Raw genomic sequence first — 15,131 nt, 5'->3', positions numbered from 1 at the left:
CTGGTTTATTCAGATTACCTACTTTAGCTAAAGTAAAGGTGATGCATTCAAGTTCAAGTCACAACAAAACTACAGAAAGATGTTAAAACAAATAAACATTTAGTTTGTCTAAGCTAATGTGATTAGCTTGGCAGTTAGCTTTAGTTTTAGTTATAGTTAGCTGCTTTTCAGTAGTTGATCTTTCAACATATTTTATTGATTGTAGTTTTTACAGGTCACGCTTGCTCAGTTCTCTTATTTATTTTGTATTTTTTTATTAACTGAAATTATTTGTACTCCCTGAATTTTACAGGCAATGACTCTAAAGTGGACGGCCTGGTGAACTTTGAGAAACTTAGGATGATTGCCAAAGAAATCCGTCACGTTGGTCGCATGGCTTCAGTCAATATGGATCCTTCCCTCATGTTCCGTACCAGGTAAAGAAACTATTGATGCTGTGATGATAGCACTGATATTAGATCCATCACCGTCCCTGTAGGACCAGTCAGCACTCCACTGACTAACCAGCTTTGCGGGGTCACCCAGTTCACTTAGACTTAAATTTCTGCAGCACGCTTTTCCCTCAGGCGTCTGTTTCTTTTTGGCCTTTGTTTCCTCAAGCAGCTGTTTCCTTTTACATATTGTTGGTGGAAGATTTGCTCGGAGCGTCTGTGAAAGTGCCTCTCTGTATAATAATGTCTCTTCTTGGTGGAGCGTTGCTATTTGACTTCCCCTCTTTTGACTTTCATGTGGGTTCTTTGGTGAAACGTTGTCTTTGGTGATCGTGGTGGTCTTTCCTGTCCTAAGCTTTGTCTCTGTCTCTTCTCTCTACTTACTTTACCCCGCCCCCTCCCCGTGCTTCTCTGTTCGTGGCTACTGCTCTCTAGGAAGAAGAAGTGGAGAAGTTTAGGGTAAGTTTGGTGTCTCTGCCTTTCCTGCATCATGGTTCCTCTGTCAGCTAACTTTCATTCTGCTTTGCTTCTTTTTATTAACCGGTTTGAGTTCCTCCCACTAACTCTGTCTGACACTAACCTCAGGGTACTGAATGTAACAAAGGTCACATGTGCTAACATAAGGTCACAGTGAACACCACCGCTGAGTTTACATTAGCCAATGTGACCTGTGCTGTGGCGCTGTTTAAAACATGCATGCAGCCTCAGTTTCAACAGTTTTCCTTTTAGGTTTTATCTGCCTGTTGATATTTTATCGGCTGAGATTCTAGATTTATACGGTGTGTTGTTTATTTTACATTCTTGTGGTCAAGTGAACAATGGATATTTAATGCAAAATAAAAGAAAGCAGCCAGCAGCCACCTGGAAATAAATATAAAAACTCTTCTTATAATTTATACCCTGTATCTTATATCATAAGATTGTTTAGTAGAGTTGTTTAAAAAGACAACAGGCCATGTTTAGAAGCGATTCTAAGTTATTTGTCATAACTTGAAATGTTATTTTAAACATGTTTAATTTGTTCACTGACAAAAGCAAGCCTGGCTTTGTAATAAAACCTCAGGTTGCTTTTTGGCGTTGGTCAGGAGGAAAAGCTTTTCCTACAATTACGACTCGCTCTGACTCAAGCCACAGAAATGTAAACTATAGCTGTGCTACACTAGTCACCCTGTGTACTCTTCTGTTGTTGAACTACAGCTGTCAGCCTTTCCCTTCACCCCCCTACTGCCTGGAATGTCTGGAATGTTTTTGAGTTGAGAGGAAAACCTAATGTTGCTCTCTGCATGTCTGAGTTAAACATTGTGTTCCGTTTGCTGCCCCCTAGTGTTTAACACAACTTTGACTTCTGAAAATGATTTATTTAAGCCCCAAAGCAGACCATTAACTGTTTTCTCCTCTGTTTGTCTTTGTTTTGTTTGTACTTTGAAAATCTCTGTTCCTTGTTATTTTGTTGTTGTGGACACTCGTGCATACAACCAGCTCTCTAAGTCAGGGCAGTGCCAATGCAGCAGTGCTTGACGTCAGCCAGACAGGCGGGCACAAGAAGCGGGTGCGACGCAGCTCCTTCCTAAATGCCAAAAAGCTCTACGAGGATGCCCAGATGGCCAGAAAGGTGAAACAGTACCTGTCCAACCTGAGCCTGGAGACCAACGAGGAGAGCCTGCAGACGCTATCCATACAGTGTGAACCCTCCATCAGTACATGTAAGAGTGGGACAGATTAAACAATCCATTCTTGGTCTTTTATTGTTTGCAAATTTTTCATAAGACTCAGACATTCCTCAGATTCACACTCAGATGCTAGAAAAAGCTCTGTTAGTTCAGCTGCCTGATATAATATTTGAAGCTGTTATAGCAAATGTATAAAACAAATTAGCTTAAAATATTGTTTTCATGCCTCATAACAACGCCTTAACATAGCGTAGCTATGCATATGTTGTGGGGATAAAAAAAAATGAAGAAAATTAAAAGAAGTGGTTCTCTCGCATTTGTCTAAAAACCTCCAATAACATGTTTTGGACCAAAGGCAACTATTGGACCATTCAGTGGTCAGTCTTGCCTCACTTCCCTGGATCCTCCGTTCATTATAGCATTATTATTTAGTAACAGAAAACCACTGGTGTTGGAGGTTCTCTGCTCAATAAAATCAGAGGAGAAAGAGCCGGCTGCTACCACTGTAACTTTAGGACCCTTTTCAAAACTTAGCTTGTTCTGTAGATTAGTTATAGCAGCTTTAAAAAAGCACTTTATTTCAATAAATAAATACATATTCTACCCTAAAGTTTAAATTGCAACCTGGAAATTGAAATTCACTGACTTTTTTTTTCTTTGCATTACCCAGTGCCCAAGAATGCTGGTGGAAAACGACCAGATACATCACCAGTTGTGTCCAGAGCTGCCAATCAGCAAAGGGGCCAGCTGGCCAAAGGAAACCAAGCTCTGCAGGTTCCCGCTGTGGCCCTCTACCCATCACGAAAGAGAGTTCCTGTCAAGGATCTGCCACCTTTTGGTAGGATGAAAAGAGGGAAAGATGGATCACAATTGATTGGTGCTGTGATGTGGACGTTGTATGGGTCTGGCGTGGTGAAAAGAGAGCTGAGCTGGAAGGCGAAGCTCTCGATTTACCGGTCGATCTACATTCCTACCCTCACCTATGGTCACAAGCTCCGAAAGACTCAAATCGCAGATACAAGCAACCAAAATTAGTTTTCTTTGCAGGGTGACTGGGCTCTACCTTAGAGATGGGGTGAGAAGCTCGGTCAGCCAGGTTGACCTCAGCGTAGATTCACTGCTCTGGTTAGGTTAGAATGCCTCCTTATTGAGGTTTTCTGGGCACGTCCAACTGGGAGGAGACCCAAAGTAAGACCCAGGACACGCTGGAGGGACTATTGGGCCATTCCCATCTGTACCGGGTCGGCCCGGGCCGGGTAGCGTAGGTTGTTTACATATCTGGGTGGCCTGGTATTTTTCCGGGCCAACCAAGGCTCATTCTCAGCCCTCTTCTCGAGGGGGTCTGCTTCAGGTCGACCAGGGCCAACACACCCACTGCTGACAGCAAATTCACAATTTCCATTAGAGCAAGCCTCTGATTGGTGGGTAGAATCAGCCCACATGGGCTTAAGACAAGGATGTGTGGAATCAACTGGGCCAGGCTGGGGCCGACTGGGGCTACCCGGCCCGGGCCGACCCGGTACAGATGGGAATGGCCCATTAGTTTCTCGGCTGGCCAGGGAACATATTGGGATTCCCCTGGAGGAGCTGGCCCAAGCAGCTGGGGAGAGGGAAGTCTGGGCCTCCCTGCATAGGCAGCTGCACCTGCGACCCGACCCCATAAAAGCAGATGAAAATGGATGAAAGGAAGGAAAAGTCTTCCTCACAGTGTCTCCCCAGAGAGTAAGCAGAAATGGATATAGTTGTGTTGGCAAGAATCTGTCTATACGAAATAAATCACAATCCAGGGGAGACTATGCGATATATTGCAATTATAAAAGCCAAATGATATTTGATATTTTTATAACTATATTTAATTAGAAATCTCAGGCCAGTCGGAGCTCTATAATCATTCTGTCAAAATGAAGTCAATTAAAAACTGTTGCCAACCTGCAGTTTGAGTTTAAATTACACCACATAAAATAAATACAGTAAATGTTTTCAGGTGACTTCTTAGTTAAAATTGATGCACTGTAATAATAAATAGTTTATTTATTATAACATTTACGTTTTACCTCTAATGGTTTCTCTTTAGCTGGAAACTCATTTTGACTGAAAAATAAGCCTGTTTAAATCTGTACTTTTTACCTTGTTTCAGTTACCTTAGCCTTGTTTTCTTTTCCTGAGTCAGTATTTTTTTGCCAACAGAAGCACTTCTCTGAGACATTTCTGTAACCGTGCTTCCACCTAGAGGCCCTCTGTCAACACGCAAACACATGAAAATCCCAGACACAGCAGCCTGATGCCTGCAGCCGATGGCTGTGTTCCTCATCATAATCCATGTTTTCCTGAAAATGTCCACAGGCACCAGTTCGCCCCAGTCGCTGAAAAAGATCCTCTCTCTGTCTGAGGAGGGAACCGATCGACACAGAAGACAGCCTGAGGATGCGATGTCCAATGCCTCTTCCCAGCTCTCTTCCCCTCCCAGCTCCCCACAGAGCTCCCCCAAGAAGGGTAAGCCAATAACCCACCCTCCCGTCTGCCACACACGCCACCTGGTGGCTGCCACCACTCACTGTTTTAGAGCCGTGTCTCGTTTCTCTGTTACTGTGCTGGTAATTTAGGACTAATGTTGGTCACACAGCCTTCCAGACCTAAATAGTTCTTGGTACTCCTGCTACCCTGGAAATGCTGACCAATTAATCCAAAAGCCATTAGCCACGTTTACATGCACACAATTAATTGGATTGAACACCCAATCAGATAGAATAATCTGCACGTAAACATGTCATTCGGAATGTTCTGATCCCATTCGGCCCGATCGGAATTAAATTTCAATCCGATTGAGAGAGGTGATTTTGTCCGATCATCATTCCGATACGTGCATGTACACAGCCATTCTGATTGTTGGAGTAAAATAATGCCCACTGCGCATGTTTGCAATAGCAATCGAGCCCCTCGTCGTCATTTGGACTGCTTGACTTAAAAAATGATGGCCTAACTAACAAGCGCTGGGTTTTAAATATGATGGCAGGCCGTCCCCGTCTCAGTAATATGTAATCCAGAATTTGTATTTTGTGGAAGTAAAATAAAAATCTGATTATTGCACAAATCATTCGACTAACGTGTTCAAGTCTGTACTGGAAACACGCAGATTCATTTCGGGTTTGCAGCACGTATCCCCATTTCTGTGAACGCAGCAGCTGTTTCTGCAGCAGGTGGATGGAGACGTGCTTGTAAAGAAGACAAGGTAACATCGGTTAAACAGAACTGGTTTGAGTTTAAGGAAACTGATGTTGAGTAGAAAAACATCCTCAGTTAAATATTCTGGCCAACTGTAAAAGCACGTTAACACAGATGAGATGAGACGCTGTTTGTTTTTTTAACACGTGATGAACACAGGCTTCCAAACTTTCTGAACATCTCCTGTTATTTAGTTTGAACCAATTTTTCTCAACAGTTTCAGCTGATTGTCACATTTTATTAATAATAAACCACAACAGAGCTCAGTAATAACACGAGTCTGAACCGCAGAGCTGCGCAGCGCCCAGCCGTCACATCAGACCCGCGGACCAGCTGATTAAGAGCAGAGACAAGGAAAACCCTCCCTTATTTTAATATTGTCAGCAATAAAACCCAGCTACGCATAAATCTGCAGTTATTCACTGAAGAAAATGTATCTTCTATGAAGAAAATAAAAGTATCAAATGGATTAAATTAATCAAGAAAGCAGGAAGAATTGTTTTTCCTGTTTTTACATTTTTCATTTTGTTTCATGACGTTTGTTTACATTTTTTTCCGGGAAAGAAAACTTGCACAAGCGCAACCTGTTTAATCTTGGTGCATATAAACTCACAGCATGATCGGATCATTTTAGTTAGTGTCCATGTAAACAGAGATTCGGGATTCCCAGTCAACCAAGATTTGAATCGGATTGGGGAAATTTGGCGCATGTAAACGTGGCTATTTGTCAAGATTTCTCCACAAAGAGCTTCTGTTGTCCTCTTAGCATAAACTCACTTCACAGAAAAGATAATAAATGCCCATCTGGGACTTGTTAATGTTCAGGTCACCCAGTTCTGACATATTACAGCTGCCCCCCAGCCCCCTCCCCTCTCCTGTCTGCCTCCTGCTTCCCTCTTTGTATGTCTGTGGTAAAGACTTCCTTACACAGTTCATCTGGATTTACAGAGGGGGTTATTTGGTTTGTTTATATTGATAACAGTCAGGAAACTTGACTACTGTGTCATTAACTTAAAAAAATGTCATAATGACAGCATGCTATAGCTAGAAAATATCTACTAATGTGTGTCTGCACCAGTGATTACTTCATACTTTCCTTGTCAGATTTTTTCCATCCTCTTCAGCGTTGTTGAACACCATAATGTTGTAGAAAACTGCTGTTTCAGTCAGAATTTTTTTAGCCGTCTTTTAACGGGTGCAACTGGTGCGGCGCACCGGGGCCCATGGGCCTCGTAGGCCCGGGAGAGAGAGAGAGAGAGAGAGTGTGTGTGTGTGTGCGTCTGTCAGCCGACCAGCCAGCCAAATAACAATGGAGATGAAGACGCATCTCAACTCAGACACGTTCATGGTATCTTCTGTGTTCGCTAATGAAATGTAACTCGAGTGCATCCGGGCTTGTTAGTGATCCTGTTGGGAGAACTTGTTTAGGGATGAATTTTTAGTGCGCGCAGCTGCAGAGCAGCGAGGGGGTTCGGGGTCTAAAGTAACACTTGCACCAGGGCCCAGCTCAAACTTGCTACACCACTGCAGTTCTGCCTCTTTTGATATAAGGTTTTGTTGATTTCACATGTCTAAATTAGTCTAGCTTTCATATTCTTACATTATTTAAAGCACTTCTAGAATTTAAAACCATATTTATCTTGTCTTTGTTAATATCCCAACTCACTTCAACATCGACAACATTTAAACTTTGGTGCCTGTAATGCAAACCGCAGAACAACGCTAGGCTGGGCTAGAGCTACCGCTTCCTTTAGCTCCTGCTATCACTAGCCTGAGTTACTGCCCATGTCTTTGCCTTTTAAAACAACAAAGAAGAATGATGGCGCACCACTCACCTTCCAGGATGTTCTGGGAGTATCCAGACTAGGGCTGGACAATATGGCCTAAAATCAATATCACGATATATTGAGGATTTCTCCTCGATAGTGATAAATGGACGATAACTACGCGTATGCGCAGAAACAAAACGTGTCCACTAGATGGGGCTGTCACATATATTACGCTGAGACACATTTTGTGGTGACTCAAGGTGGTACCGCTTCTAAAAGGGACATGAATGTTGTCAAACCACACACATCTTTTCTTTTTTTTTTACTATCAAATTTATTGACATGGGAAAAATTTTCTTGATAAGAGTCAAAAATTTCGATAATGATACATTTTTGTTTTTTTGCCCAGCCCTAATCCAGACTGAATGAATGCTTGTGATCCTTGTTCTTTTTTGTCTGCAACACTACCTTCTCTCTCTAAAAACGGACATTTGTTTTTAAAAATTAAGAAAACATGTTGCAAGTTATTCATTCTCTCATTAAGCCACAGATATATTTAATCACCTCCCATGTTGCTGATTGTGGGTTTTTATTCTTTTATAGTACAATAGAAATTATATTATTATCGTTTTGTGTCATAACGTTTTGGTAATTCCTGCCTGAACTCAGTCTTAGAGACCTTGTCTTGTTGTCTCTAGGCTACAGCCGGACGGGGGATGCCTACTCAGACTCTGGTCACAGTGAGATGTCGTCCCGCTCCATTCTCAGTAACTCCTCCTTTGACATGGCTCAGGAGGAGAGGAGGCTCCGGCACTCTGGGGGAGTTTGTGAATCCCACTTGGGGGGACCTCGGCTGGAAAGAAGAGCCACAACTGACCCCGACCAGTACAGTCTGGGGTAGGGGAACAAGGAAATTGAGTTTAAAGTTTGTATTTTATTTCTAAATAAAAGTGATGTAATTTTTATTTATTTATTTTTTGTCTCAGGTCCTATTCATCCATGCAGGACTGTCGGGGCATATACGCTGGCTGCCACACAGTACTGTCCTCTCCCAGTTCAGAGGAACTGACACAAGATCAGGGGGATCGAGTATCCCTAGATGCTGCTGATAGCGGCCGTGGCTCCTGGACATCCTGCTCTTCTGGTTCCCATGACAACATCCAGACCATGCAGCAGGGACGTAGCTGGGAGACTTTGGCTTTTGGCAGTGGAGGCGGAGGACTCCCGTCAGGACACGAGGCCTTATTAGGAGGTCCTGCTGCTTTGTGGGCAGCGCAGGCTCGGGGGAGCTGGGCGTCTGCCAGCTCCTCCTCATCCTCGGCAGCATACTGGGGGGAGGACTCAGAGGGAGATACTGGCACAATTAAGAGAAGAGGAGGAAAGGATGTGAACGCCGACCCAGAGACGAGTAGCATCACTTCCACCGGGTCCGAGGAGGCCAAGCAGCTTGGGCGGCCGTCTCCGTCACCCATCACTGCTGGGGGTAAAAGCTTTGTTTGTGAGTGACTGATGTTAGAGCCCTGTGGGTCAAGTTGACGGTGTGTTGAATGCATGGTTAAGCATGACTTCTCCATACATATTTAGTATAATGATGTGTTGTAGCTCATGACTAATAAAATACACCTAAGGCTGTGAACATGCTACTTCTTTGTATTTATTTAGCCCGAAAGGAGGGACGTTTTCGTGAGCCTCCACCCACTCCACCCGGCTACACTGCCCTGACCATCTCTGACATGACAGATGGGCAGCACCCAGCAACATCTGCTCCTTCAACCACTGCAACCCACTCAAACCGCCGGCCGCCGGACTACACCACGGCTCTGCAGCGCTCGCGCATGGTCACTCAGTCCCCCGACTCCCACCAGGCCCATCAGGGGACCAAACACTGGGTGGGGGGCCTCCACCGCACCTGCTCACCCACTGAGGATCAAGAGGAGGAAGAAGAGGACGGTGAGTCCTTGTGTTCCAAACTAGTGGCTCTGAGGAAACCAGTGACTCAGCATTCACCTGAGACTCCTCGACCATGAGAGTGTGTGGGGTTAACATGCAGGTCCGCTGTCCCCCTTAAGGCAGGTAAAAACTCAATCTTTAGGTTGCCCCCTTCTCTCCAAAAGAACCTGCATGTGACCTGGGACACAAACTAGAACTAAATTTGACCTTCACACACCCCCCTTCAGCACAAACTGGGTCTGTCTCATTCTAAAATATAATCCTTCCATGATCTGTGTTCCAACTCTCAAAATCACGCATGAGTTACATCACTATAATGACATGTTCTCCTTCACCTTCCCACTGTGGATCAACAAGCACCAGTTAGAGGGCACCATCTTGTTCTTGTCATCCAAATGATCAAATTCAGCACCAAAAATCTGCACCTCTCTTCCAGCACTTGTGTGACTCACTTGAAGTCCCTTCTGGGTTGTATGAATCTGTATCTTAAATATGAACATGTTTAATAGGTAGGGATGCACCGATATTCATCAGAGTGTTCCCATACTTGACAATCTCCAGCAGCAAATGGTAGCTCTGGAGAAACAGTAATGGTGTAGCAGGACTGGTATTGGTCAATGGGGTTGGGCGATGGGACGAATGAATCAACCATCGGCGATAGGCTGAGACGTTACGGTTGTGTTTTTACAGGAGGCGATTTGTTGATTTATTTATTTGCCCGCGAGTTTGTTAATGACAAATATTTGACACGTTACGCACAGAGAACATCGCAGAGGTAACAAGAAAAGATCTCCATTTGCGCATCTGAGCCTTTTCTCATCTCCTCTGCTCCTCACTGCTGACAGTGGCCGTGCAAGCGGCGAGCTGAGTCGGGGCTCGGAGAGCGGCTGTGACGCAGTCGACATCGTGCACAGCAGCGCGATGTTGAATGGAAACCCCTCCATCTTTCAGAGAGTCTGGAAGACTTCGGGTTATTTCATTTGGTGAAAGGTTTCCTGTTGTCTTAAGCAGCACTCGTTATTCAGCACCTGCTTCGAGTGTGTCAGCGGAGCGTGGATTCCTCCAGCAGAAATATTTAAACAGCCACAAGTCTGTCTGAGGCAAAAATCCAGAACCTCATAACCTCCTCATCAAGCTCTGTGGAGACATTTGATAACGCACGAGCTGCAGGTGACCAGTTCAGGTTTACGTGGAGCAGAGGGAATGTGCGTTCGGGCCGCAGCAGGTGAAATGTTCCAAATTTAAGTGAAATCGTTGAATTGCATTGTTTATGTTAAGGGGGTACTCTGATCAGCTCGTTTGGACTAAATATCAATGAAATTTAACAAATTATTCTTTGGCTGCGAGCAAATGCCCCTCCTCAGAATTCGTCATTCCATTTCCTACTCAAACCCATAAATGAAAGAAACCCAGTAGCCTTTGTTCAGAATAAAATAGGCTACCACAATGGTGGGCACCACAGGGAAACAAATAAATCTGACCATTAGTGGAATAGATTTGATGGCAGAAGTAAGTAAATTGGGTTTTAGGAGTTGTAAAGGACATCCTCGTGACCTAAATCAAGTTGCTGCAGCTGATCTCTTCTGATTCAATCCAGTAAGTCAGTCTGGTCTCCTGATCCTGATCAGTTTGTCTGTTTCTGTCGTTCCACAGATGATGAACAGGTGTCAGCGGTTTGAGGGACTACAGAGGACTAGGTTTTGCAGTGACTTGAAGCCCCCCGTCATCTTCCTACCCCCTATAGGGTCCAGGGTGGGCAGAATTAAAGAGACGGACTCATTGGTTACGAATGTGCCTGTCCTCTCCACTCGGCTCCCCACTCTGCTCCTCACTGGTGGATTCTTCTGCTCGTCTCCCTCCCCTGCCTTAAAGCATCATGGGGGGTTTGGTGACCCTGCATGCTAAAATATACTGTGAAGAAGAGGTGGAGAGGTCAAAGACGATGACAGACATGTCTGGCGCTTTGGACTAGTTGAATCAAATGAAAAACTCCAGAAACATAAACTAAGAGGGGCTGGACCAAGCCACACACACCCAGGTCCAGACTGTCGTTAGAAATGGGATGGATTCCTGAAGACTGCTCCCCACCCCACCTCCTCATCAGTGACAAAGCCCCTCCCCCCCAAACCCACCCATTAACAGAAGCTTCATCCGCACTTTCTCGTTTTCTACTTTCTTCAAAGACGGAGCAGTTCAAACCAACATGACTGTTGTTGAAGGCAGAGAGAAACGGCCGACTCGAATCATTTTCAACTTCCCACAAGGTTTAGTTCCCTGTCATTGTCTTTGTTTTGTTGTCTTTTAAACGATTGCACTCTGGGGGCAGCAATGAGAAACCAAGTCAGCTCATGATTTCTTTGCCTGGACTGAAACAACCCATCTGTTGTTGAGTGTTTGAACTTTTAAAACCAGTATTATCTCACGTGTGGAGACGCAACATGCAGTGTACTGACATCCCTGTTGCCTGCACACATTTTATATATCAGTACAGACATTCAAAGGGTTTAATTCTAATGAAAAGCACTTTCAGCACAATTTTAGAGGTTACTGGATATTTGGCTTAAATAGCAGGGTAAAAATATGAGCATATCTTTGTCTGGTTCCATCTTTACTTCCCTTTTTTTTATCTTCTTTCTTTTTGTTGCACCAAGACGAGCACTGTTTTGACCCCTAGATGACTTTAAAAAAGCACATGTTGGTGAAAAGGATATGAATTTCTATCCATCCCTGTCGGTGAGTCAGAAACACACAGAAATCAGAGTTCAGACTGTGGGCACCAAGTGAGAGCTCTGCCCGTTGGTTTTGGTGTGAGACCCCAGTTGAGCTGGGGCGGTGAACGTCAGCACATTCAGAAGAATTTCAGCTCTTGCAGCAAGCTCTAATTAAGAATTGACTCTAAAAAAAAATTTCTCACAACCTGATCTTGTGAATGTCTGAGAGCCTTAAGATGTCATAAATGTTTTTACGTGGTCGTCCACAAACTAAATCATCCCGTTTCAAATCACGCTGGGATGAAATGCCTTATTTGGGATACTTCCCCTTTCCTTCTTTTGATTAGATTTTATTGAGGTCAGGTGTTTGTTGGTTTTGTTTTCGTGGCTCCAGACAGCATCATCAGGTTCAGACTGAACTCCTTATTGGACCCTGCTGCTGAGCTCTTGGATTCATCATCAGAAACTCGTCTCATCTTGTTCCAAACATCAGCTCTCTGGGTGTCGTCCCACTCAAACACCTGCATCCAGTTTTCCAGCATATCTGGCGTTGACTGAAGATTTGGATTTTTGACTCCGGTGGAGAAGTTGACATATGAAGTACTTTTTCTTTCTTATTTTTTTATACGCTGCCAATCACAACCTAAAAACAGATTTTCCTTTATCACTCCTTCACGCTGATCACATTGATCAGTTTTGGAAACCACAGACTGAGTAAAAAAAATGAACGACTGCAGTGTTTTCCACTGTGTTCTGTGACTACACACTAATGATTTTTTTGTTATGGCTGAAGCTAGATTGTTAATAATTTGTTAATACAGTGGTGACATGCATCATTCACTTTCATTTAACTCTGAAGATAATGTGCATAATTAGCAGGTGGAGTCTTATTTGGAGAAACAAAAAGTTGCACAGTAACGTACAAGCGTAAAGATAAGTGTAGTAGGTAGAGCTGCTACTCCGTTTGGTGTGACGTCAGTGAGATCTGTACATTTAGCTGGTGATGACCTTTCCTTCATTCTTTCTTGTACTACTTTAACCTGTATGTCTTTTAAAAAGACAATTGGTGGAGTATGTATCAGTTGTTTTTTTGTATTTTTAATACAATAATTGTAAATATTGGTTATATTTTTGTTCAAATGTAAAATGTTTATGCCTCAACATCCAGTTTATATGAAGCTGGGAATCAATAAATACTGCATAAAGACCAAGGTTTAAACGCATTTCTTCATGTTTACTTTTTGTGCCCCCTCCCTTAAGAAATGTTGGAATAACTCATCTTACAGACTGTAACATTCATACTTTTCTATCTGGCCACAGGGTGTCAGAATGAATAAAAGCTGAGATATTAAAATCGCTTCTTGCTTTCATTTACTTGCTTTGTTCAGCCCGTCCTGAGCTGCGAAGGCTCCCAATTCTCATTTTTAATTTTGTTTTAGTTCTTAATAAAATTCAATAGCTGCTCTGTGAAAGCTATAATAAAAATTATGCCATCCACAGTGGAGCCATGTTCATTTTCATGGGTGGGGGTGTTAAATGGGGGCAGTGGGCACTTTAGGGTGGCTCATGAAATTGGTCACTGTGGTAACGGAGTATTTAGCCTCGAAGACATTTACCTCAAATAAAAAACCCTGTTATTTCAGAATTCATTGTTTTTAGCATTTTTGAACTGCTTAAGTTGCTTATTGCTGTTTTCAAATAATCCACAAAAACATGACATTTATACAGGTGAAACATGACAAATTAGAACATGGTGCAAAAGTTCATTTACTTCAGTATTTTAATTGAACTGAAGTTAAGCAATATTGATTATATATTTCTTCATCAAGTTGACGCAGTGATAGCTTGATCTTGTATTGTTGTGTCCCTTTTTTTTGCCCTTTTGCTTTTTTTTGTCTTTTTCTGCAGGTCTAGAAGCAGACTGTTGTTCATTATTGTTTTTTTTTTGTGGACCCCCCCCCTCCCCACCTTTTCTTTTCCTTTCTCTTTCACCTCTGTCTCCGTGTCTGGTCGGAATTACAAAGCATTCAAAAACAATAACAATAAAGTTTTAAGTATCAGGCGTGACATTAAAAGCAGACGCTTTGATGCTCCACCTGAGAGTTGGGCCCTGTCCACACGTAGCCGGGAATCTGCCAAAACGGAGATATTTTTCTACGTTTTGGCCTGTCATCCACACGAAAACGGATCTTTTTAAAAACCCCGGCTACGTGTGGACTAGGCCTAAATCTGTAAGGCTTGTTACCAGCATTCAGACATCAATTCTGCTTACTTCACAGCCAGACAGGACACGGTAAAAAAAAGAAGTATTTTAATTGAAGCTAATATATGATTGACTCATTACATGCAAATCCACATACTCCAAGTCTTTATTTGTAATAAGTGATGATTATGGCTGATGAAAACCCCACATTCAAAATCTCAGATAATTAGAATATTGTGAACGGTTTAATATTCTAGACTCAAAAGTGTCACACTATAATCGGCTAATAAATCCAGAACACCTGCAAAGAGTTCCTGAGCCTTTAGATAGTCTCTCAGTCTAAACTGGATTACTGAAATAAATGGACTTTTGCTCCTTATTCTCATTTTTCCAGTTTGAAGTGTGTTATTTTTAAATAGCATATATTTGTTTGAGGATTTCTATTAAACTTGATTAAAAAAGGTAAATATATGTAGGGGTGGGCAGCAAATTTCCATGAGGGTCTTGGCCACCCCTTAGGGCACCACTGGCCTTATTCAATAACTAGTCAGCGATCCAGAGACACATCCCAGTTATTGTCTCATTGAGACATTTTCCCCCTGCATTTTAAGTTTAAAACAACAAACAAATATCAGTTTGTTAAATATATGTCACTGCCTGAGTAATGGGTTAGCATAAAACTTAATGATCATATTTTTTATGCAGTGTTGACTATTATGTAAGCTACGGTGCGTTTTTCCCACTATAGGGTGTTTCTTTAACTATGACATGAAACGCCAGACTCAGACCCAAATGTTGTACTCCAACTTTGATTAATTCACTTTAATTGATCAAACTGATAACCATCAATACATGCTGTCTTTTATTTTAGAGTAGTCTAATCATAACGCTCTCCAGCTCTGCTTTATCAGCACTGTTGGCATTATCTCAGCTGGTGTTGTGATGCAGTCGCTTCTTGTTTATCCGTGTGAGTTCAGATGAGGAGATGCCCCGCTCTCCAACGGCTTGACATTCTGACTAGCCCGTCGACACCGTATCGCAGCTCGACATTTCCACTCCTCATGAATAATGCAAGTCAGACGGTGTTGCTTCCCCGGTAACACAGAGCCGAGGGCCTCAATTTGTCACACTCTTACAAAAATAAAAATACAACACATCCCCACTAAGAAATGGGC

At 42.9% G+C, this 15,131-nt stretch overlaps 2 protein-coding genes across 13 annotated transcripts in view; one reads left to right on the top strand and one right to left on the bottom strand.

Annotated features, from left to right (window-relative positions):
* The window catches only part of rapgef2b (Rap guanine nucleotide exchange factor 2b), a 138,655-nt gene extending 125,548 nt beyond the window's left edge, over nucleotides 1–13,107 (top strand). For 8 of the 12 annotated variants that reach the window (XM_054739304.2, XM_054739302.2, XM_054739300.2 and 5 more), the window contains 9 exons: nucleotides 293–416; nucleotides 867–890; nucleotides 1,911–2,134; nucleotides 2,772–2,939; nucleotides 4,445–4,594; nucleotides 7,791–7,989; nucleotides 8,079–8,590; nucleotides 8,755–9,165; nucleotides 10,696–13,107. In XM_054739304.2, coding sequence (XP_054595279.1) covers nucleotides 293–416; nucleotides 867–890; nucleotides 1,911–2,134; nucleotides 2,772–2,939; nucleotides 4,445–4,594; nucleotides 7,791–7,989; nucleotides 8,079–8,590; nucleotides 8,755–9,119 — 1,766 coding nt within the window. In that variant the 3' untranslated portion in view covers nucleotides 9,120–9,165; nucleotides 10,696–13,107. The remainder of the gene's footprint in view (nucleotides 1–292; nucleotides 417–866; nucleotides 891–1,910; nucleotides 2,135–2,771; nucleotides 2,940–4,444; nucleotides 4,595–7,790; nucleotides 7,990–8,078; nucleotides 8,591–8,754; nucleotides 9,166–10,695) is intronic. The other 4 variants (XM_015951068.3, XM_054739301.2, XM_054739298.2 and 1 more) reach the window with 3 other exon arrangements.
* The window catches only part of LOC139069636 (uncharacterized), a 438,794-nt gene that overhangs the window by 147,923 nt on the left and 275,740 nt on the right, over nucleotides 1–15,131 (bottom strand). The gene's annotated exons all lie outside the window — the stretch shown is intronic.

The sequence above is a fragment of the Nothobranchius furzeri genome, chromosome 1 (genome assembly GCF_043380555.1).
Source record: "Nothobranchius furzeri strain GRZ-AD chromosome 1, NfurGRZ-RIMD1, whole genome shotgun sequence".
NCBI lineage: Eukaryota > Metazoa > Chordata > Actinopteri > Cyprinodontiformes > Nothobranchiidae > Nothobranchius > Nothobranchius furzeri.
This window is presented reverse-complemented; position numbering and strand designations above follow the sequence as displayed.